The sequence below is a fragment of the Bombina bombina genome, chromosome 5 (assembly GCF_027579735.1).
Source record: "Bombina bombina isolate aBomBom1 chromosome 5, aBomBom1.pri, whole genome shotgun sequence".
In the NCBI taxonomy this organism is placed as follows: domain Eukaryota; kingdom Metazoa; phylum Chordata; class Amphibia; order Anura; family Bombinatoridae; genus Bombina; species Bombina bombina.
Genome location: NC_069503.1, coordinates 72,362,244 through 72,387,753, shown reverse-complemented (window position 1 = coordinate 72,387,753; position 25,510 = coordinate 72,362,244). Strand labels below are relative to the sequence as shown.

Genomic DNA, 25,510 nt, shown 5'->3' with positions numbered 1-25,510 from the left:
GTGACGTCACAGCGCAAAACGTGAAGCCTTGGTGATGCCTGTCACTATACAAGCCTGATCGCCGGGGTAGATGTGGGTGGGAGCCCCCAGATCTCCCTCAAGGTGGGAGAGTGCTAGCAATGGCTTTGTGCCATTGTTAGCACCTGAGTGAGAAACTCTGCGATGGCTCAGAGCCGTTGTTAGCACTGAAAGGGTTAATGACCTGTTATAAGGCACCAGCTCCTACTTAGCATATGCAGGAGTTCAAATTTTATAAAGATATGAGTCTGTTATTGGCTGATAGCTGTCACATGGTACAGGGGCAGAACTACATTTATCACAATACAATCTGTTGCTCTTTTAAAAATCATAGTAAGTTTTATTGCATTGTATTTTTATTATGCATCCGTGGTTTTGTAATTCTATATTTTATGTTTCTTTTAAATGGACTAAATTTATCAAAAGAACATCTCATTATATTATCTCTCTATGTAAACACACATTCTTTATTTTCTTAACTCTTTCCAAGATAACAATTGAAATGAACATTTTAGTGCCTATTTCTCCCACACCCCATTGCAGTGTGATTTAAGTAAACTCAGTATTGACCAAGAGAAGTTAAAGGACTGGGGGTGGAGCACATGACAAAATGTCTGACAGTGAGAATTAGTAGGAAGTACAATACTAATACTGCAGTATCCAATTTAACTTTAATTTAATTTTAAACAACTGATATTTAACATTTCTTTCAGGAGAAAATATTGGTTCATATAAATGATAGAAAACAAAGATTTTAATATATTTTTAAAGTTGTGATATGGCCCCACTTTAATAGATTTACTACCATTATGTTGTATAGATCTGGAGAGATTCATATTTAAGGGGCAATTATAACACCCACAGAGCTAACTGTACTAAATGCTTGTGCTGAATCAATAGCACATATGTAATAACCCAAACAGCTGATCTGTATCACATGAATTGTTATGTGTGCCTTTAATTATACCATACGTACAGTTAATCAGAACCATTATTTATTATTATCTGTCTAAACCATTTAATATACTTTTTACAGACACGGCCAGAGCACTGAGAGATATCAGGTATTAATGTAACTGGAGTGAATAAGGGAACCTTCTTCCTGAGCACAGACATTGGAACCTGTTATCAGCATGAACTCATATGTGTTAGGTGAATAAAATAGATATGCTGACTTTAATTACTTGGAAAATAAATTAGATCACTCATTAAACAAATATAAACTATTATATTTATATCTGCGTCTTTAAGTACATTTGTGTCAGTGACGTTATAAAGAAGGAGCAACCCCCATTGGGCTGAGGAGGAGGGTAAAAAATACTACTCCTCCCTCTGTCCTTTTAGACAGATCATGTCCAACAACTGACTAACCTTACCCCTTGACCTGGTTCATTACTTAGAACACCGGCAACTCCATTTTCCCCTGCCCTGACCTCGCTCATGGAACACCCATAATTGCACTTATGCCTATCTTGTTCCCATGTGTGGAACACCCACAACTTCCCTAGTGTTCCCCACCTTAGAACCACCGCTGATTTGTGTGCTTAATTTTACAGTAAGTATTATTAAACTAATAAAGTTTTTGGCTGTTTATAGAACAACCACAGCCGAAAGCTAAAGATTATCATAAGGTCACTGCTTCTTACCCTCTCAAAACATCTCACACTGATGATTAGTCTGTGATGATTAATGCATCATGTTCTCACCCAACTAGTTGTGCATGAGCCGGACACGGCTGTATGTGCAGTTGCTTGTGTACTTGTTCCCTGGCTGAGAACATTATCCACAGGTATCTTTTTTAATGCGGCCCTATAACTTGTTTTCATCAGTAATTTAGGTTACTATGATGTAGTAATGTTTACATTCTATGTCATCCTTTTTTACTTTATGATTTACAGGTAAATAGATTTAAAAATACAAAACAGAAGACATTTTTGAGTATAACAAAATGTTTTTATTGAGATGGATTATATTATAAATAATAAACATTCTTATTTTTCTTTATTAAATTTATTTTTATGTAGACAAACACATGAATAGTTCATTTCCATCCTTTACTCCAGGAAGCCTCAGAATGATACCACAAACTCCAATAGTCTCAGACACCAATGGCTATTCACAAACATTGGGGTTAGCACAGCAGATATTTAAAGAAGATGGTGAATTGGCAGGAACTTGGAAGCAATCATTATGTACAGAGAGTAATTTAGTCATCAAACAAGAGGACAACATTTATGACTTATCTAGTGGAATTATTATTTCAGAGGATAAACCACACACATTTACTGAGTTTTCAAAACATATTAAAGAAGGGAAAAGTCTACAGTCTAGCCAAATGATTCATACAAAGGAGAAACCTTTCAAATCTACAGAAAGTGAGAAAAGCTTTAGATGTAAGTCTAATTTACTAGAACACCACAAAATTCACACAGGTGAGAAACCACACACATGTACTGAGTGCGGCAAATGTTTTACACAAATGGATCATCTGAAAACTCATAAAAAGATTCACTCAGGAGAAAAGCCTTTCACATGTACAGAGTGTGGAAAAAGTTTTACACAAATGTATTGTCTGAAAATTCATGAAAGGACTCACTCAGGAGAAAAGCCTTTCACATGTACAGAATGTGGAAAAAGTTTTACAGAAAAGAGTCATCTGAAAACTCATGAAAGGATTCACACAGGAGAAAAGCCTTTCATATGTACAGAGTGTGGAAAATGTTTTACAGTAAAGAGTAGTCTGAAAACTCATGAAAGGATTCACACAGGGGAAAAGCCTTTCACAAGTACAGAGTGTGGAAAAAGTTTTACAGAAAAGAGTCATCTGAAATGTCATGAAAGGATTCACACAGGAGAAAAACCTTTCACATGTACAGAGTGTGGAAAAAGTTTTACAGAAAAGAGTAGTCTGGAAACTCATGAAAGGAGTCACACAGGAGAAAAGCCTTTCACATGTACAGAGTGTGGAAAAAGTTTTACAGAAAAGAGTCATCTGAAACGTCATGAAAGGATTCACACAGGAGAAAAACCGTTCCCATGTACAGAGTGTGGAACATGTTTTACAGAAAAGAGTCATCTGAAAAGTCACAAAAGGATTCACACAGGAGAAAAGCCTTTCACATGTACAGAGTGTGGAAAAAGTTTTACAAAAAAGAGTAATCTGAAAAAGCATGAAAGGATTCACACAGGAGAAAAGCCTTTCACATGTACAGAGTGTGGAAAAAGTTTTACAGAAAAGAGTCATCTGAAACGTCATGAAAGGATTCACACAGGAGAAAAACCTTTCCCATGTACAAAGTGTGGAACATGTTTTACAGAAAAGAGTCATCTGAAAAGTCACAAAAGGATTCACACAGGAGAAAAGCCTTTCACATGTACAGAGTGTGGAAAAAGTTTTACAGAAAAGTTTAATCTGAAAAAGCATGAAAAGATTCACACAGGAGAAAAGCCTTTCACATGTACAGAGTGTGGAAAAAGTTTTACAGAAAAGAGTAGTCTGGAAACTCATGAAAGGAGTCACACAGGAGTAAAGCCTTTCACATGTACAGAGTGTGGGAAAAGTTTTACAGAAAAGGGTCATCTGAAAAGTCATGAAAGGATTCACACAGGGGAAAAGCTTTTCACATGTACTGAGTGCGGCAAATGTTTTACACAAATGTATTGTCTGAAAACTCATGAAATGGCTCACTCAGGAGAAAAGCCTTTCACATGTACAGAGTGTGGAAAAAGTTTTACACGAATGTATTGTCTGAAAACTCATGAAAGGACTCACTCAGGAGAAAAGCCTTTCACATGTACAGAGTGTGGAAAATGTTTTACAGTAAAGAGTAATCTGAAAACTCATGAAAGGATTCACACAGGAGAAAAGCCTTTCACATGTACAGAGTGTGGAAAAAGTTTTAAAGAAAATAGTAGTCTGGAAACTCATGAAAGGATTCACACAGGGGAAAAGCCTTTCACATGTACAGAGTGTGGAAAAAGTTTTACACATATGAGTAATCTGAAAAACCATGAAAGTATTCACAAGGGAAGAAACCTTTCAAATGTTTAGAAAGTGAAAAAAAGGTTTTTATTGAAATCAATTATTATAAAACACCAAATATATATTTTTTTATATTTCTGTTTATTTTACAATTACATAATACATTTAAAGCAAAAAGCATTTTCATCACACAGGACAACATCTATTATAACAATAATTTAAACACAACAAAAGAGTCCCAGGGTATTTGATCAAGTATAATACATTATAAAATAACATAATAAAAAAATAAAAAAGAAAGCAGGAAAAAGAAGTCCAGTATAAGCCTTAACGTCATCCTGGAGAGAAAAAAAAAAAAAGAAAAGGACCCACCACCATGACCGCCCCTAGCAAAGATCTCTAGAGATTATCTATCTCCCATTGGTGTAAAAGTTTAGATGATCTGAATGGGGAGAGAATTTGGTTTAATTCTGCTAGTGGTAGGTATTTGATAAAGCACTCCCATTTGGATAGAGTTTTAGCAACAAATGTCTCTCCAGAGCTACATGGGCTGTATTGTTCCAAAATTAATTAATCTTTCAAGGAATTAATAACCATGCTTAAAGTGGGAGGTTTTATATTTTTCCAGGTCCTACAAATTAGATTGTGACCCAAGATTATACTTAAATTAAGTAACTTAGTTCTGGATCCCCATAGTTTCCCATTACAGAGAAATATGATATTGTAAATAGAAAATTGAATTTCTTCCTTACAAATTTTACTCATAAAAAACTGTAATTTGGCCTAGAATTTGTCTTATTTTGGGGCGGTTATATATGCAGCGAATTAAGTTAGCGTCTGGCAACCGGCATTTTACACACCCTATATCCTTAGTTTTAGACCATTTTTTTAACCAACGGGGGGTCATACATGCTTGGTGTATTAATTTTAATTGAGACTGAATTCTATCCATTAAAGCAGTATCTTTTTTCACTTTTTTTGATGAGAGTAGGAGAATTCTCATTTAGATCTGTTTTTACCCAATTAGTTGAAAGCGAGATCAGATTTTTTTTATATTATTTTCTTTGGTTAGATTAGCATATAAATAAGAAATTTTATAATTCCCAGTCATGTAAATATTTATTAGGCTATCAATAACCTGCCATTCCCTGTTAATAGTATTAATATTAATTAATTTCGTACAGAAGTGTCTGACCTGTAAGAAAGCAAAATAATTTAGGTTTGAGATTTGAAATTCCTTTTCTTTCATGTAATTAACAAGAGTCCATGAGCTAGTGACGTATGGGATATACATTCCTACCAGGAGGGGCAAAGTTTCCCAAACCTTAAAATGCCTATAAATACACCCCTCACCACACCCACAAATCAGTTTTACAAACTTTGCCTCCAAGGGAGGTGGTGAAGTAAGTTTGTGCTAGATTCTACGTTGATATGCGCTCCGCAGCAAGTTGGAGCCCGGTTTTCCTCTCAGCGTGCAGTGAATGTCAGAGGGATGTGAAGAGAGTATTGCCTATTGAATGCAGTGATCTCCTTCTACGGGGTCTATTTCATAAGGTTCTCTGTTATCGGTCGTAGAGATTCATCTCTTACCTCCCTTTTCAGATCGACGATATACTCTTATATTTACCATTTCCTCTACTGATTCTCGTTTCAGTACTGGTTTGGCTTTCTACAAACATGTAGATGAGTGTCCTGGGGTAAGTAAGTCTTATTTTCTGTGACACTCTAAGCTATGGTTGGGCACTTTATTTATAAAGTTCTAAATATATGTATTCAAACATTTATTTGCCTTGACTCAGAATGTTCAACTTTCCTTATTTCCAGACAGTCAGTTTCATATTTGGGATTATGCATTGAATTATCATATTTTTTCTTACCTCAAAAATTTGACTTTTTTCCCTGTGGGCTGTTAGGCTCGCGGGGGCTGAAAATGCTTCATTTTATTGCGTCATTCTTGGCGCGGACTTTTTTGGCGCAAAAATTCTTTTCCGTTTCCGGCGTCATACGTGTCGCCGGAAGTTGCGTCATTTTTTGACGTTATTTTGCGCCAAAGATGTCGGCGTTCCGGATGTGGCGTCATTTTTGGCGCCAAAAGCATTTAGGCGCCAAATAATGTGGGCGTCTTATTTGGCGCTAAAAAATATGGGCGTCGCTTTTGTCTCCACATTATTTCAGTCTCATTTTTCATTTGCTTCTGGTTGCTAGAAGCTTGATGTTTGGCATTTTTTCCCATTCCTGAAACTGTCTTATAAGGAATTTGATCTATTTTGCTTTATATGTTGTTTTTTCTCTTACATATTGCAAGATGTCTCACGTTGCATCTGAGCCAGAAGATACTACAGGAAAACCACTGCCTGCTGGATCTACCAAAGCTAAGTGTATCTGCTGTAAACTTTTGGTAGCTATTCCTCCAGCTGTTGTTTGTAATAATTGTCATGACAAACTTGTTAAAGCAGATAATATTTCCTTTAGTGATGTACCATTGCCTGTTGCAGTTCCCTCAACATCTAAGGTGCAGAATGTTCCTGATAACATAAGAGATTTTGTTTCTGAATCCATAAAGAAGGCTTTGTCTGTTATTTCTCCTTCTAGTAAACGTAAAAAGTCTTTTAAATCTTCTCTCTCTACAGATGAATTTTTAAATGAACACCATCATTCTGATTCTTTGGACTCTTCTGGTTCAGAGGATTCTATCTCAGAGATTGATGCTGATAAATCTTCATATTTATTTAAGATGGAATTTATTCGCTCTTTACTTAAAGAAGTACTAATTGCTTTAGAAATAGAGGATTCTAGTCCTCTTGATACTAATTCTATACGTTTGGATAAGGTTTTTAAAGCTCCTGCGGTTATTCCAGAAGTCTTTCCTGTTCCTAATGCTATTTCTGCAGTAATTTCCAAGGAATGGGATAAATTGGGTAATTCATTTACTCCTTCTAAACGTTTTAAGCAATTATATCCTGTTCCGCCTGACAGGTTAGAATTTTGGGACAAAATCCCTAAAGTTGATGGGGCTATTTCTACCCTTGCTAAACGTACTACCATTCCTACGTCAGATGGTACCTCGTTTAAGGATCCTTTAGATAGGAAAATTGAATCTTTTCTAAGAAAAGCTTATCTATGTTCAGGTAATCTTCTTAGACCTGCTATATCATTGGCTGATGTTGCTGCAGCTTCAACTTTTTGGTTGGAAACTCTAGCGCAACAAGTAACAAATCGTGATTCTCATGATATTATTATTCTTCTCCAGCATGCTAATAATTTCATCTGTGATGCCATTTTTGATATTATTAGAGTTGATGTTAGGTTTATGTCTCTGGCTATCTTAGCCAGAAGAGCTTTATGGCTTAAGACCTGGAATGCTGATATGGCTTCTAAATCAACTCTACTTTCCATTTCTTTCCAGGGAAACAAATTATTTGGTTCTCAGTTGGATTCTATTATTTCAACTGTTACTGGTGGGAAAGGAACTTTTTTACCACAGGATAAAAAGTCTAAAGGTAAAAACAGGGCTAACAATCGTTTTCGTTCCTTTCGTTTCAACAAAGAACAAAAGCCTGATCCTTCGTCCTCAGGAGCAGTTTCAGTTTGGAAACCATCTCCAGTCTGGAATAAATCCAAGCCTGCTAGATAGGCAAAGCCTGCTTCTAAGTTCACATGAAGGTACGGCCCTCATTCCAGTTCAGCTGGTAGGGGGCAGGTTACGTTTTTTCAAAGAAATTTGGATCAATTCTGTTCACAATCTTTGGATTCAGAACATTGTTTCAGAAGGGTACAGAATTGGTTTCAAGATGAGACCTCCTGCAAAGAGATTTTTTCTTTCCCATGTCCCAGTAAATCCAGTGAAAGCTCAAGCATTTCTGAATTGTGTTTCAGATCTAGAGTTGGCTGGAGTAATTATGCCAGTTCCAGTTCCGGAACAGGGGATGGGGTTTTATTCAAATCTCTTCATTGTACCAAAGAAGGAGAATTCCTTCAGACCAGTTCTGGATCTAAAATATTGAATCGTTATGTAAGGATACCAACGTTCAAGATGGTAACTGTAAGGACTATATTGCCTTTTGTTCAGCAAGGGAATTATATGTCCACAATAGATTTACAGGATGCATATCTGCATATTCCGATTCATCCAGATCATTATCAGTTCCTGAGATTCTCTTTTCTGGACAAGCATTACCAGTTTGTGGCTCTACCATTTGGCCTTGCTACAGCTCCAAGAATTTTCACAAAGATTCTCGGTGCCCTTCTGTCTGTAATCAGAGAACAGGGTATTGTGGTATTTCCTTATTTGGACGATATCTTGGTACTTGCTCAGTCTTTACATTTAGCAGAATCTCATACGAATCGACTTGTGTTGTTTCTTCAAGATCATGGTTGGAGGATCAATTTACCAAAGAGTTCTTTGATTCCTCAAACAAGGGTAACCTTTCTGGGTTTCCAGATAGATTCAGTGTCCATGACCCTGTCTTTAACAGACAAGAGACGTCTAAAATTGATTACAGCTTGTCGAAACCTTCAGTCTCAATCATTCCCTTCGGTAGCCTTATGCATGGAAATTCTAGGTCTTATGACTGCTGCATCGGACGCGATCCTCTTTGCTCGTTTTCACATGCGACCTCTTCAGCTCTGTATGCTGAACCAATGGTGCAGGGATTACACGAAGATATATCAATTAATATCTTTAAAACCGATTGTTCGGCACTCTTTAACGTGGTGGACAGATCACCTTCGTTTAATTCAGGGGGCTTCTTTTGTTCTTCCGACCTGGACTGTAATTTCAACAGATGCAAGTCTCACAGGTTGGGGAGCTGTGTGGGGATCTCTAACGGCACAAGGAGTTTGGGAATCTCAGGAGGTGAGATTACCGATCAATATCTTGGAACTCCGTGCAGTTTTCAGAGCTCTTCAGTTTTGGCCTCTTCTGAAGAGAGAATCGTTCATTTGTTTTCAGACAGACAATGTCACAACTGTGGCATACATCAATCATCAAGGAGGGACTCACAGTCCTCTGGCTATGAAAGAAGTATCTCGAATTTTGGTTTGGGCGGAATCCAGCTCCTGTCTAATCTCTGCGGTTCATATCCCAGGTGTAGACAATTGGGAAGCGGATTATCTCAGTCGCCAAACGTTGCATCCGGGCGAATGGTCTCTTCACCCAGAGGTATTTCTTCAGATTGTTCAAATGTGGGGGCTCCCAGAGATAGATCTGATGGCCTCTCATCTAAACAAGAAACTTCCCAGGTATCTGTCCAGATCCCGGGATCCTCAGGCGGAGGCAGTGGATGCATTGTCACTTCCTTGGAAGTATCATCCTGCCTATATCTTTCCGCCTCTAGTTCTTCTTCCAAGAGTAATCTCCAAGATTCTGAGGGAATGCTCGTTTGTTCTGCTAATAGCTCCGGCATGGCCTCACAGGTTTTGGTATGCGGATCTTGTCCGGATGGCATCTTGCCAACCATGGACTCTTCCGTTAAGACCAGACCTTCTGTCACAAGGTCCTTTTTTCCATCCGGATCTGAAATCCTTAAATTTAAAGGTATGGAGATTGAACGCTTGATTCTTGGTCAAAGAGGTTTCTCTGACTCCGTGATTAATACTATGTTACAGGCTCGTAAATCTGTATCTCGAGAGATATATTATAGAGTCTGGAAGACTTATATTTCTTGGTGTCTTTCTCATCATTTTTCCTGGCATTCTTTTAGAATACCGAGAATTTTACAGTTTCTTCAGGATGGTTTAGATAAGGGTTTGTCCGCAAATTCTTTGAAAGGACAAATCTCCGCTCTTTCTGTTCTTTTTCACAGAAAGATTGCTATTCTTCCTGATATTCATTGTTTTGTACAAGCTTTGGTTCGTATAAAACCTGTCATTAAGTCAATTTCTCCTCCTTGGAGTTTGAATTTGGTTCTGGGAGCTCTTCAAGCTCCTCCGTTTGAACCTATGCATTCATTGGACATTAAATTACTTTCTTGGAAAGTTTTGTTCCTTTTGGCCATCTCTTCTGCTAGAAGAGTTTCTGAATTATCTGCTCTTTCTTGTGAGTCTCCTTTTCTGATTTTTCATCAGGATAAGGCGGTGTTGCGAACTTCTTTTGAATTTTTACCTAAAGTTGTGAATTCCAACAACATTAGTAGAGAAATTGTGGTTCCTTCATTATGTCCTAATCCTAAGAATTCTAAGGAGAAATCGTTGCATTCTTTGGATGTTGTTAGAGCTTTGAAATATTATGTTGAAGCTACGAAATCTTTCCGTAAGACTTCTAGTCTATTTGTTATCTTTTCCGGTTCTAGGAAAGGCCAGAAAGCTTCTGCCATTTCTTTGGCATCTTGGTTGAAATCTTTAATTCATCTTGCCTATGTTGAGTCGGGTAAAATTCCGCCTCAGAGAATTTCAGCTCATTCTACTAGGTCAGTATCTACTTCCTGGGCGTTTAGGAATGAAGCTTCGGTTGACCAGATCTGCAAAGCAGCAACTTGGTCCTCTTTGCATACTTTTACTAAATTCTACCATTTTGATGTATTTTCTTCTTCTGAAGCAGTTTTTGGTAGAAAAGTTCTTCAGGCAGCGGTTTCAGTTTGAATCTTCTGCTAATGTTTTTTGTTAAACTTTATTTTGGGTGTGGATTATTTTCAGCAGGAATTGGCTGTCTTTATTTTATCCCTCCCTCTCTAGTGACTCTTGTGTGGAAAGATCCACATCTTGGGTAGTCATTATCCCATACGTCACTAGCTCATGGACTCTTGTTAATTACATGAAAGAAAACATAATTTATGTAAGAACTTACCTGATAAATTCATTTCTTTCATATTAACAAGAGTCCATGAGGCCCACCCTTTTTTGTGGTGGTTATGATTTTTTTGTATAAAGCACAATTATTCCAATTCCTTATTTTATATGCTTCGCACTTTTTTTCTTATCACCCCACTTCTTGGCTATTCGTTAAACTGATTTGTGGGTGTGGTGAGGGGTGTATTTATAGGCATTTTAAGGTTTGGGAAACTTTGCCCCTCCTGGTAGGAATGTATATCCCATACGTCACTAGCTCATGGACTCTTGTTAATATGAAAGAAATGAATTTATCAGGTAAGTTCTTACATAAATTATGTTTTTTAATTGTTGAAAAGTTTTCACTTTTCGGTTAACTAAATCTATAAATTGGTGTACATACTCTAATCCTTTATTCTTCCAAAGAGCTAAAGGGTAGTCTTGTAAGCTAGGTGTAAAATCTGGGTTGCCTAAAATAGGTAAATAATGTGAAACACTAGGATTAATTAAACAGCGAGTACACTTCTTACTCCAAGCAACAACCTGCTCTTTAAAGATTTGTAAATTTTGAAGTGGCTTTGGGAGTTTTATATGTAATATTACTTGCAAGGTATGAGGTTTTACCATTTCTGATTCTATTTCCAATAAAGCAAAATGACCCATTTGAGTCAGCCAATCCAAAGCTACTTTAGAGAGACATGCAATAGAGTATGCTTCAGTGTTCAGTAGTGACCAGCCACCTGAGTTCTTATCTAGTTGAAGCTTTCTTAAGGTAATTTTAGGAGATTTATTACCCCATAAATCTTTTGTAATAGACTTATTCGGTAAGTTAACCCCTTAATGACAAGTGACGTACCAGGTACGTCCTGCAAAAACTTGCAGTTAGTGACAATGGACGTACCTGGTACGTCACTTGTCTAAGAGAGTGCTGGAAGCGATCGCAATCGCTTCCAGCAGCTCTCAGGGTATTGCAGTGATGCCTCGATATTGAGGCATCCTGCAATACCCTTAGAAAGCATCCGATGCAGAGAGAGCCACTCTGTGGCCCTCTCTGCACCGGTAGCGATGCGGCCGGTTCGTTGGTGGGTGGGAGCGCAACTGGGAGGCGGGTGGGCGGCCCATCGCTACCCGGCATCCGGCTCCTGTAAGTGCAATGTGCACGCCGGGTGCCGGGAGCGTGCGGGGGCGCGCATGCGCGCGCGATTACCTACCCACACTGACACCAATGAGTGGGAAGAGGGGGGAAAATATATATATATGAGGATCTGGGAGGGGGAGGGGGTTGGGGTATTGTGGGGGGCTGCTACACTACAGAAAAAAATAAATTGGTAATAAAAAATAATAATAAAAACACTTTTTTGGGGGGCAAATTGGGTACTGGCAGACAGCTGCCAGTACCCAAGATGGCGGCAATTAGGTAGGGGAGAGGGTTAGATTGCTGGGGGGGGGATCATGGAGGTTGGGGCTAAGGCAGGAGTCCATCACAGCTAAAACATTTTATTTTTTTTTATTAAAAAAAATAAAAACTCCTTTTATTTAGTACTGGCAGACTTTCTGCCAGTACTTAAGATGGCGGGGACAATTGTGGGGTGGGGGAGGGAAGAGAACTGTTTGGGAGGGATCAGGGGGTGGGATGTGTCAGGTGGGAGGCTGATCTCTACCCTAAAGCTAAAATTAACCCTGCAAGCTCCCTACAAGCTACCTAATTTAACCCCTTAACTGCTGGGCATAATTTACGTGTGGTGCGCAGCAGCATTTAGCGGCCTTCTACTTACCAAAAAGCAACCCCAAAGCCATATAAGTCTGCTATTTCTGAACAAAGGGGATCCCAAAGAAGCATTTACAACCATTTGTGCCTTAATTGCAGAAGCTGTTTGTAAATAATTTCAGTGGGAAACCTAAAGTTTGTGACAAAATTTGTGAAAAAGTGAACTTTTTTTTTTATTTGATGACATTTGGCGGTGAAATGGTGGCATGAAATATACCAAAATGGGCCTAGATCAATACTTTGGGTTGTCTTCTAAAAAAAAATATATACATGTCAAGGGATATTCAGGTATTCCTGACAGATATCAGGGTTCCAATGTAACTAGCGCTAATTTTGAAAAAAAGTTGTTTGGAAATAGCAAAGTGCTACTTGTATTTATGGCCCTATAACTTGCAAAAAAAGTAAAGAACATGTAAACATTGGGTATTTCTAAACTCAGGACAAAATTTAGAAACTATTTAGCATAGGTGTTTTTTGGTGATTGTAGATGTGTAACAGATTTTGGGGGTCAAAGTTAGAAAAAGTGTGTTTTTTTCAATTTTTTCCTCATATTTTATATTTTTTTTTATAGGAAATTATAAGATATGATGAAAATAATGGTATCCTTAGAAAGTCCATTTAATGGCGAGAAAAACGGTATATAATATGTATGGGTACAGTAAATGAGTAAGAGGAAAATTACAGCTAAACACAAACACTGCAGAAATGTAAAAATAGCCATTGTCATTAAGGGTAAGAAAATTGAAAAATGGTCCGGTCATTAAGGGGTTCATGATTCAGATAGAGCATGCAATTTTAAGCAACTTTTTAATTTACTCCTATTATCAATTTTTATTCGTTCTCTTGCTATCTTTTTTTAAAAAAAGAAGGAATCTAAGCTAAGGAGCCAGCACATTTTGGTTTCAGCACCATGGACAGCACTTGTTTATTGGTGCTGTTCAATTAGCAAGGACAACCCGATTCGTTCACCAAAAATAGGCCGGCATCTAAACTTACATTCTTGCTTTTCAAATAAACATACCAAGAGAATGAAGAAAATTTGATAATAGGAGTAAATTAGAAAGTTGCTTAAAATTGCATGCTCTATCTGAATCACGAAAGAAAAAAAATTGGGTTCAGTGTCCCTTTAAGATCTTGTTTGTTAATTATCAAAGGTAGATTTTGCAGAATATACAATAGCTTTGGAAATGCTATCATTTTAAACAAGTTAATTTTGCCAAATATATTTAAGGGTAGAGCTGTCCATCTGGCTATTTCTAATAATATCTTTTTAATTATGATCTTATAATTCAGGTCATTCCAAAGATTTGGGGAATTTGAAATATTTATACCCAGATATATGTCCCTTAGCTTCTTTGAAAGGGTGATTCGAGCATGATTGCATATTTTTGTTTAACCATAAAACTTCTGATTTATTTAATTTTAATTTATATCTGGCAAAACTACTGAATTCATGCATCAAATTCACTATCTTAGTTAAAAGTATTATTGGTAAATAAAAGTAGGTCATCCACATATAAGGACAGTTTAACTGCCTTAGTACCAATTTGTATAACATTTATGCTATTTCGAATATAAGCTGCAAGAGGTTTAATTGCCAAGTCAAATATAAGTGGCGAAAGAAGGCAACCCTGTCTGGTCCCTCTACTTAAACAGAATCAGATCTCTCTCTATTAATTATAAGAGCAGCTTTAGGAAAATGATATAGCTTCTGAAGTAGCTGAAACATGGGACCCTTGAAACCAAATTCTGAAAGTGTGGTAAAGATATGATCCCATGACAGGAAATCAAAAGCTTTTTCCACGTCTAGGCATAAAATAGCATTATCTGTTTTTTGCAGTAAAGGGTCTGATATATCCTTTAAATATGCTATATTGGAGACAGTTAAAAAAAAAAAACCTTTTCTAAAGTTAGTAAAGGAGGTCCGTCCTTTAATAAAGCTTGTTTTATATGGGTGTATAATGATTTTTTGAAACCTATTTGCTAGGATAGAGGTGAAGATCTTATAATCAGAGTTTAGAAGAGAGATTGGACGATAAGAGTCCATTTTTTCAGCTTGTTTATTAGGTATTAAAATTAAAGTAATAAAAGATTCAGAAAAGGATTTGGGAAAACATTTTTTTGTATTACTTAAATATTCATTGTAAAGTTTTGTAAGAATTGGTGTAACAACCTCTATCAATAGCTTATAATACTCATTAGGTAATTGGTCCGGTCCTTCTGTCTTATTTAGGGCTAGGCTCCTAACTACCTCACAAACTTCTTCTTGAGAGATTTCTTTATTTAAACTTTCTAACTGCCCCACATTAAGTTGTGGGAGGGACACATTTTTCCAGAATATTTCCTTTTGCGCAAAATCTATAGAAGGCTGTGTATATATTTGTTCATAATATTTTTTTTAAATGCTTCTTTAATTTGAGATTTATGAGTTAATAATAATGTTTCCATTTGTATAGTTTTACTGCTCTTATAACTAGAATAATTTTTATTTAATTTGGCAAGAAATTTGTCTATTTTATTCCCATGTTGTTAAAAGTCAGATCTAGCTTTTAGATTTTGTGTTTCAGTTTTCTGTAATCTCTTTCCTTTTTACAATCCAAATATTTGTTCCAATTTGCTAGGGTGGAGTTCTTTTTACGTTTAATGAACATATTTGTAACTTGATTGTACAATTGATTTTCTCTCTCCTTTTTTCTTTTTTTTATTGACTTTCCTGTTATTTGCCAAAATTTCCCCTCGCATGACTGCTTTGAAAGCTTCCCAGAAAGTATCTATTTTCTTAGTCCGGTATTCTATATTATTTTCCACATACTCCGACCATTTAATTTTCAAGAAGTTTTTAAATTGCATGTCCATATATAGAAAAGTAGGAAATCTTAATGTATTACTAGTTTGTTTATTACCTTCCACAAATTGCAAAGTTATTGGCACATGATCAGAAATGGTTCTTCTCTATGGATGTGGTTAAGTGATCTGATATCAGAAAATAATCTATCCTAGACTGAGATTGATGTGATTTGGATCTACACGTATAGTTGTGAACATCTGGATTCCGGATACACCAAATATCCACTACATTGAGATTATTGCTAATTGTTCTACTTATCTGAGTTTCCCATCTTGAATTTGTATTAATTGTAGGGCCCAGTCTATTGTAGCTTCTATCTAGGATAGCCTTGGGTGCTAAATTAAAACCTCCTATTATCTGGTTATTATTTGTTTCAGTTAGTAAGCGCCCAAAACTTCCCATCATGAGTGTTTGGGCCATAAATATTACAAATTGCATATTTTTATGATTATATTCCAAGCTAAGAATTATATATCTGGCCTCTTTGTCAGTTTCTACTTTTAAAATGTTATACTCCAGATCCTTATGAATTAGGATAGCCACACCTCTCTTCCTACCCATACACGGAGTGGCAAATATTTCTCCCACCTATCTCTATTTTAATTTCTGAGCCTCACTAATAGAAAGATGGGTCTCTTGTAATAGAGCAATGCTTGTATTTAGGGTTTTCAAATGATTGAGTATGGCTTTTCTTTTAATGGGGGAGGTTATCCTACCTACATTCCACTACGTCAATTTTAGCTTCAACATTTATGTATATATATATATATATATAGTATACAAACAATTTCCAGCTCTACCCTCCAAGTATCAACCGCCTGGGTGCAGAAATAAGTAATATAAATCATCCAAGCAAATGCACTCTCAGGTCTTTTCAAATAGGTTCTTTTAATGGAACGTTTTCGGGGTTCACAATGCTGATGAAGGGGTTGTGAACCCCGAAAACGTTCCATTAAAAGAACCTATTTGAAAAGACCTGAGAGTGCATTTGCTTGGATGATTTATATATATATATATATATATATATATATATATATATATATATACAAAGAAGGAGCCGGGACTAGTGCTAAGTTATGGAGGACAAAGTAGAGGAGGAGGAAAAATAAAATAAAAAAGAGAACCAAACAAATACAGCACGTACAGTCATTCTACCTATTCCACAGCTTTACTCCTTATATCTTAATAACATCACTTATTTCCTTTTTTGCTGTTGTCTAAAAATTGTTTAGCTTCTTCAACTGGGCTAATAATGGTAACCCCAGTGTGTAGACTTATCCTTAATCTGACTGGGTATAGTCTAGCAAGCCACATGCTGTATTAAATTTCAGACCTATGTCATGATAGGCATAGTAATAGAGACGAAAAGAAGCCAAAAAAAAACCTGGGACAATAGTATATGGGTTATGTAGTATTATCAAGCCGGTTATTTTGAGGTGGCCAGCTATATTAGTGAAAAAAAGGAAGAGTACCTAATTTATGGTTCAATGTCCAGCAGAATCTTGTGTGTTTTATTACAGTGGATTTTTCCTCTTTGTCTTTAGTCTGCACGGCAAAAACTTCCTATGCAAATATTCTCTGCTTCAATGTTAATCGTCTCCTATCTGCTCTCTAGGCCAGAGGATAATAGCAGGGTGACCCGAGTATGTGCTTGACTCAAGTCTGCTTTCTCGGTCTCAGCAGGTCCTGGGAGTCTTTTTCAGAGGGTCCATATAGGCTCACTGCAGTCGTTAACTTTTTATGGGCTTTACTCTGCACATCGCCAGTTCCTGTGTAAGTATACTCAGCAAACACCTCCTACCCACTCTCGAGACCAGGAAATATAGCAAGGGCGGATCAGGTGAACTCCCGACTCACCTCTGCTTACTAGGTCTCTGCGGGTCCTGGGAGGTCTGATTTACAGGGAGAGTCTCTTACACAACTGCTCTTAGACCTCTTAGTGCATCCAATTCTAAGCAGAAAAAGGTTTTTGGACCACAATGTTTTCACAAGCTCTGTGATTTTACAAAGCCTTATGCCCGCTGCACTCTTCCAAGTAATGGCTGTGTTTTCCACCTGAGGTATTGGTACGTTTGGAAGAAGGACTGCTGCCTGCACCAGTAGGCAATTCTGGGCATGTTAGAGGCTTCCTCCTTACACCTGGTTCATAGTCAGGACCTTGCTCCGGAAGGTTACAAAAACTTCCCTGACTAGGAGTATTACGGATTAGGGTAAGCTTGGTACGACGTCCGCCGAACACACTTGGTGCTCAGTGCTCCTGGGAGTCATGCAAGTGTGCTGTTCTTCTGCTACCGTCCACACCGGAAGCCTCAAAACACCAAATATTTATACACAAATAAAATTTATATACCCAGTGTACAAACCTTTTTACAGTTATCCTAAAGAGGACAAACTCTCTAAATAGAAGCATCAAAAACGATCCTATTGTAAATAGTACTTTCTAATCCCAGTTATAAAATCCCCAGATTGGAAGAGCTCTCCTGCTGTCCTTTGTTCCTCTATATATGTGCACCTCAGTTTCTCTCGTACCAATGTGATAGAATCCAAACACCACACAGGAATATACAGATCTGTCCTCATACTGACCAGTTTACACAACCATTCACCCCACAGCACCCCCAGTGTTGTTTATTAATATGCCAGTGTTAGGAGTTGTACGTTTGTTTTACATAGGGGAGAAAATAATTATATTTACAGAATAAAGGAGTCTTTATATGAATAGAGTGTTAGATAGGCTGACCATATTGCCGCTTTAAAAAGGGACACATATGAAAAATACATATGTCAGGGCCGTTTTCAGGGCTGTTTAAAGAAATGTTTTTTATAAGAACCCTGACATATGTATTTTTCATATGTGTCCCTTTTTAAAGCGGCAATATGGTCACCCTAGTGTTAGAGAATTATATAAACAAGAACATCAGTCTCATATGATTGACATCTGGGAAATATATTTAATGTGCACATCATGTGGATAAACCTTTTCTTACAGCAATAGATGCTTAGCATTGTACACGTTATATACCAGAGCAATTACTGAGGGGAAACTGATTTTATTTCATGAGACACAATATCAGTAACCGGTACATACGTAATCATAATCAGTTTAATTTAAATGGCTACAATAACCTACATGTATACTGGGTATGTAATATGTGTGTCATGTGATCATAATCAGTTTAATTTAAATGGCTACTATAACCTACATGTATACTGGGTATGTAATATGTGTGTCATGTGATCATAATCAGTTTAATTTAAATGGCTACTATAACCTACATGTATACTGGGTATGTAATATGTGTGTCATGTGATCATAATCAGTTTAATTTAAATGGCTACTATAACCTACATGTATACTGGGTATGTAATATGTGTGTCATGTGATCATAATCAGTTTAATTTAAATGGCTACTATAACCTTCATGTATACTGGGTATGTAATATGTGTGTCATGTGATCATAATCCGTTTAATTTAAATGGCTACTATAACCTACATGTATACTGGGTATGTAATATGTGTGTCATGTTCTGTAACTTGATATTATGTCTGTTAGATGTTTTCATGTTAGTTAGAAGCCACAAGAACTGATAATAGCACATACTGTATACATAAAGGGAACATTATATGTCTGATAAATCCCTTTGTATCAAGAGCACAAGTGTTAGGTATATTTATACCATTGTGTGCATATATCATGTAATGCTGCTGTTTACTATATAATGATATACAATGTTTTTTCATGCAAATAAAAAGTGATTGTAATCCAGACCAGTATTTTGTGTTTTTTGTATAATTAAAAACCCAATATCACAGAATAATTAGGAAAACATCATCAGACAGAAGCCAAATCTGACAGTGAAAGTTAAACGCTGATAATTCAGATAGAGCAGCAATTTTACCCAACTTTCCTATTTACTTCTGTTATCTAATTTGCTTTGTTCTTTTGGTATCTTTTGTTATAGAGTAAACCTAGGAGGCTGATATTATATGAGTTTAGGGCGTGCACGTGTATTTAGCACTCTGTGCAGCAGTGTTTGTAACTATGTATAACAATGCTATAAATCTTGCAAACTCTGCTGTCTGAAGATACGTGCACACTTCTGAGTTCACCTAGGATTACTCTTTAACAAAGGATACTAAGAGAACTAAGCACAATGGATAATATAAGAAAATTGGAAAGTTGTTTGAAATGTCATGTTCTATCCAATCCATTTAAGTCTAATTTTGATGTTACTGTTCCTTTAACAGTACATAAACAATATCAAATTAACCCCCCACCTACACCAACCCAGATTATTTATCACCAGCAAGACTTTATACACAGACATTTTCTGTTACTTAACTCATACTTAAAGGGATAGGAAATTACACTTTCATGATTCAGATACAATGTGGAATTTTATGATACTTTTAATTTCACTTCTGTTATCAAACTTATGTACTACTGAGAGCTGACTGGTGGCTACACCCATGTCTCATCATTGGCTCACCAGATATGCTCAGCTAGCTCCCAGTAGTTAATTGCTGCTCTATAGCTGACTTTGCAGGAGTTAAAGGGACAGTCTACACCTTAGTCATCTTAAAGTCTTACCTTAGATAAAGCTGCAAATAGCCTCCTGCACCTTTTCTATATCGTTCAGCAAGAACAGTAAAAAAGTTATTGTAAAATGAATATTGTCTCTGGCCACTTTGAAATGGCTGCCAAGCTCAGCCCACTGATAACATCATGATCTGGGCTGCATCTAGGCAAACTGCTAAAGTTCACATACTCCTCAAAGTGTAAGATAGTGGCCAAAACGTCAATTGACTGTGTATATCGTCACTTGTGACTAGCTGCAAAGGCTAGCAACAGGGCAACGTAGTGTGTGAGTGGCTCTGTGTTTTATAACCAAGTTCAGAAAGTAGCTGTACTTGCTGTCTTACTGCGTCCGGTCCTGGGGTGTGATCGTATGAAATCTTGCTTGTCAATCCTACTGCACTTATCAGTCCCAATAACCCAAAAATTTACAAAATATCCTCCATACACTGAGCCCAGGTACATCTACTGGGTGGGTTCCGACTTTCTCCGTTGGTGACTTCTTTGAACGCCCTACGTGGCCGTCCTCTCTGCTTGGTAGGATGACAGAAAGCAACAAAGTGATGATCACGCCCTCTTCAAACGCGTGCAGCGTTTCCTAGCAAGATAGGTTGAGAAGCTCTGTTCATCACAATCACTCACACCCTGTTGGCCAATCTGGAAGGGGAGGGAGCACTGTCCGGAGCGTCTCCACAGTGCCTACGTTCGTGCTCACTTCAATGTAATCCAATGTCAAAATTAATATAAAGAATAGACAGGAGCACCGGAGGATGTCCAAGTAGCATTTATTACTAACGATAATGCCACAATTAAAACGAGTGGTACAAAGTAAAAAAATCCTCAAGGAAACTGTCAGCAACAAAGGGATTGCTTGCAAAGGGAGGAATGAAGTACAACAGCTGACACGTTTCGTCATACAGCCGTAATCCAAGCTGAATAAAATATTTAAAACAACTGCCCTTTTTGTAGGGTCTTCATGTCTCCCATTGGTTAACCTATAAAACCAATCAAATCACATGTACACAATGCAATACACTTTAACATCCAGACAGTTGGTAGCACCACTTATACCAATTTACATAGAAATAATAATCGTTGTCACTTTAAAAATTTGTTTTTGCATGTATGGTCTACATGACTGTCTTATCACTTAACCATTTAAGTTAAAAAAAATATATATCATATGTGCCTTTTAGACAACATTGGACGCTAGTTTATACAAGAGCTGAAATTTTCTCAACATAAACAAACTCATAATCTCACTACTGTTAAGTTTGCAATTCTATTCATACTATACTTTCTAAAATGATAACAGTAATGCAATTTAGGGATATTTGCTGCATTACTGACCTGTAGTGATGTCCCGAACTGTTCGCCCGCGAAAGGTTCACAGCGAACATAGCTTGTTCGCGTTTGTGGGCGAACACATGGCGATGTTCGATCCGCCCCTATGTGTCATCATTGTGGAAACTTTGACCCTTTATGTCACAGTCGCCTGACACATTAGAGCCAATCAACATCAGACACTCCCTCACAGACACTCCCAGCTACTCGGAATCCGCCATTTTAGACTCATAACGACCTTGCTTTTTTAATGAGAGGACGTGTTGTGTTTTTGTTCCTGACATTAATAGGAAAAACATAGCTAGGCTAGTGTATTTACAGTCCAGAAGGACTCCACTCATCTCTGCTGCAAGCACAGCACCCCAAAAAGCCCTTTTTAGGGCTATATTTCGTGCCATTTTTTTTTTTTTCTTTTTTTTTTTATTAGCATTTGCCTGGCTTTCAGCTGTGTGTTTAAGGCTCACAGCATATGCTGTGACTACTGCCACCACTGATATCTCCCTAACAACATTAGTTTAAATTTAACTAACCCAAAAATATAATTATTTTTCTAGTGTAATTTTTTTTCATTTTCTATCAGGCCAGTGTCACACAGCATATACTCTGGTTCATTGCTCTGTGCCAGCCAGCAGCCACCAGTGTTAATATCCGTTTATAACATTATTTTTAATTTAAAAAATAAACACAAAAAAATATTTTTCTAGTGTAATCTAATTACATTTACTATCATGCCTGTGTCTGTCAGGCTCACTCAGCATTAATATACCTCTTTTTTTTCCAGTCTTTTGGTTAATTGGTCTGTGCCAGGCAGCCACCCACCCAGCACTCATATCTATTTTTCTTTCACCTTAATTTTAATATAAAAAAAAAAAGTTTAAATTTGTTTGCTAGTGTAATGTAATATAATTTTCTATCCGGCCTGTGTGTTTTGCTGACATAGAGAGCCTACTGTGTTTACTTGCTGCCCTCCCTAGTCTATGAGCCACGACTCATATGTGTTTAACCTTTTTTTAATTCCCCCCCCAAAAAAATAATTTCAATCATTTTTCTAGTGTAATCTAATAGTATTTTCTATCAGGCGTGTGTGTATCCGACATACAGAGCCTACTGTTTTTAATAGCTGCCCTTCCAAGGCTATCAGCCTTTTGTGCCAGGCCGTCTAGCCAACTATTTACACCAATCATAATTGTTGTCACAGTCAGACAGTATAGTTATTAATTTAAATAAAAAAATTTTTTAGTGTTGATCTTAATCCTCAGTTTGCTCGTGCCTTTGAATTGCACTTTTCTACAGCCTTCCAAGCCTGTGTGCCAGGCCTACTTAAAAAATATTTACACCAATCATATTTGTTGTGACAGTATTCTAATAATTCAAAATTAAAATTTTTGGTAATAGTTGCTGTGATTTGAATCCTCAGTTTGCTGGTGCCATTGAATAGCACTTTCCTCCTGCCTTGCAGCCTGCTGTGAGCCAGGCCCCCACCTAGCCAATTGTTGTCAGCAATCATATTTCTGTTAACAGTATTTCAAAAATTGTCAATCATCACTGTTTAGACTGTCAGTAATCAGTCTCCTAGTTTCCTTGAATTGCATCTCCCTCCTGCCTGCCATCCTTTTGTGCCAGGCCATCTTGCCAACTATTTACACCAATCCAAATATTTTGTCACAGTATAGTTACTAATTACAATTAAAAAAATCTTTATTGTTGATGATCTTAACCCTCAGTTTGCTCGTGCCTTTGAATTGCACTTTTCTACAGCCTTCCAAGCCTGTGTGGCAGGCCTACTTAAAAAATATTTACACCAATCATATTTGTTGTGACAGTATTCTAATAATTAAAAATTAAAATTTTTGGTAATAGTTGCTGTGATTTGAATCCTCAGTTTGCTGGTGCCATTGAATAGCACTTTCCTCCTGCCTTGCAGCCTGCTGTGAGCCAGGCCCCCACCTAGCCAATTGTTGTCAGCAATCATATTTCTGTTAACAGTATTTCAAAAATTGTCAATCATCACTGTTTAGACTGTCAGTAATCAGTCTCCTAGTTTCCTTGAATTGCATCTCCCTCCTGCCTGCCATCCTTTTGTGCCAGGCCGTCTTGCCAACTATTTACACCAATCCTAATTGTTGTCACAGTATAGTTACTAATTAAAATTAAAAAAATCTTGATTGTTGATCTTAATCCTCTTTTTGCTTGTGCCATTGAATTGCACTTTTCTACTGCCTGCCAGCCTGTGTACCAGGCCCAACTATCCAATTAGTGCTAGCAATCATATTTCTTTTAACAGTATTGCAAAATTTGTCAATCAACACTGTTTTGACTGTCAATCTGCAGTCTACTAGTGCCCTTGAATTGCATTTTCCTCCTGCCTGCCTGCCTGTGTGCCAGTCCCAACTAGCCAATTAGTGCCACCACTCATATTTATTGTAACAGGATTGGAATTTTTGTTAATCATAACTGTTTTGACTGTGATTCTTCAGTCTCCTAGTGCCATTGAATTGCAGTTTCCTTTCTCCCAGCGTGTGTGCCAGACAGGCCCATTTGCCAAATAGTGCCAAACAATTATATTTGTTGCCACAGTACTAGTAATATTTCAAAAAATTAACAATTTGTGATTTTTAAAACATCTGTCTTTTTTGTTGTTGTCAGTCTCACAGCATATACTGTGCCCACTTTCACAGTGCCACCACTCAATTGGTGTAATAGTATTGTTAGTGTCCATTTAAAAAAAAATGACAGGCAGAGGCAAGCCACCCCGCAGGTTCCGTGGTCGTGGTCATGGTCGTGGTGCTGTGATTCCTTTAGACCCTACAAATATGCACATTGTTCAGACGCCGGGTGCCAGGGGGGATGCAAAAACTTCTGAGGAGGACCTAGTTGAATGGCTAACACAGGAAACCCAATCTTCTTCAGCTTCCGCTGCTAGTCCTCCTAACCTTGACGCACCATCTACATCCAGCTGTGCTTTGGGCAGGTCTCAAGTGACCAGTGCCACTCCGCCGCCTGTCGCCACCACCAACACTAGCACCACAGCCGCTTCACTTGATCTGTCACAGGAGTTATTGACGCATCATTTTGAAGAAATGAGTGATGTGCAACCATCATTGACAGGGGATGTAGATAATAGTAGACATGTGCACCGCTAAAAAATTCGGTTCGTTTTCGGTTCGGATCGATTCGGACTTTTAGAATTTCGTTTCGGATCGAATCTGATTCGGCAAAATTTGAATAAATTCGTTTCGGATTTATTCGGATCCGAATAAATTCGTTTCGGATTTATTCGGATTCGGCTGAATTCGGTTCTATTCCGTTCCGAAATTCGGTATGTTTTTACTACACTAACACCCATTTAGTACACTAAGTCACTAACACCCATAAACTACCTATGAACCACTAAACCGAGGCCCCCCCACATTGCAAACCCTATAATAACATTATTTAACCCCTAATCTGCCGATCGGATATCGCCGCCGCCTACATTATAGCTATTAACCCCTAATCTGCTGTCCCTAACACCGCCGACCCCTACATTATAGTTATTAACCCCTAATCTGCCTCCCCCAACGTCGCCGCAATCTAACTATAAGTATTAACCCCTAATCTGCCGACCCGATATCGCCGCCGCCTACATTATAACTATTAACCCCTAATCTGCTGTCCCTAACACCGCCGACCCCTACATTATAGTTATTAACCCCTAATCTGCCCCCCCCAACGTCGCCGCAATCTAACTACAAGTATTAACCCCTAATCTGCCGACCCGATATCGCCGCCGCCTACATTATAGCTATTAACCCCTAATCTGCTGTCCCTAACACCGCCGACCCCTACATTATAGTTATTAACCCCTAATCTGCCCCCCCCCCAACGTCGCCGCAATCTAACTACAAGTATTAACCCCTAATCTGCCGACCGCAAATCGCCGCCACTATAATAAATGTATTAACCCCTAAACCGCCGCACTCCCGCCTCGCAAACACTATAATACATTTTATTAACCCCTAATCTGCCCTCCCTAACATCGCCGCCACCTACCTACAATTATTAACCCCTAATCTCCCGCCCCCATCGTCGCCGCTACTATAATAAGGTTATTAACCCCTAAACCTAAATCTCACCCTAACACTAACACCCCCTAACTTAAATATAATTTAAATAAAACGAAATAAGTTTACTATAGTTAAATAAATGAATCCTATTTAAAACTAAA

The 25,510-nt window shown here is 37.6% G+C and overlaps 1 protein-coding gene across 1 annotated transcript in view; it reads left to right on the top strand.

Moving 5' to 3' along the window:
• Positions 1 to 289: 289 nt before the first annotated feature.
• LOC128659894 (zinc finger protein 585A-like) overlaps positions 290 to 25,510 on the top strand; it is a 33,740-nt gene continuing 8,519 nt past the window's right edge. Inside the window, exons 1-3 of the mRNA XM_053713481.1 lie at positions 290 to 1,170; positions 2,043 to 3,593; positions 3,840 to 4,043. Of these exons, the coding sequence (XP_053569456.1) occupies positions 1,152 to 1,170; positions 2,043 to 3,593; positions 3,840 to 4,043 (1,774 nt within the window). The 5' untranslated portion in view covers positions 290 to 1,151. The remainder of the gene's footprint in view (positions 1,171 to 2,042; positions 3,594 to 3,839; positions 4,044 to 25,510) is intronic.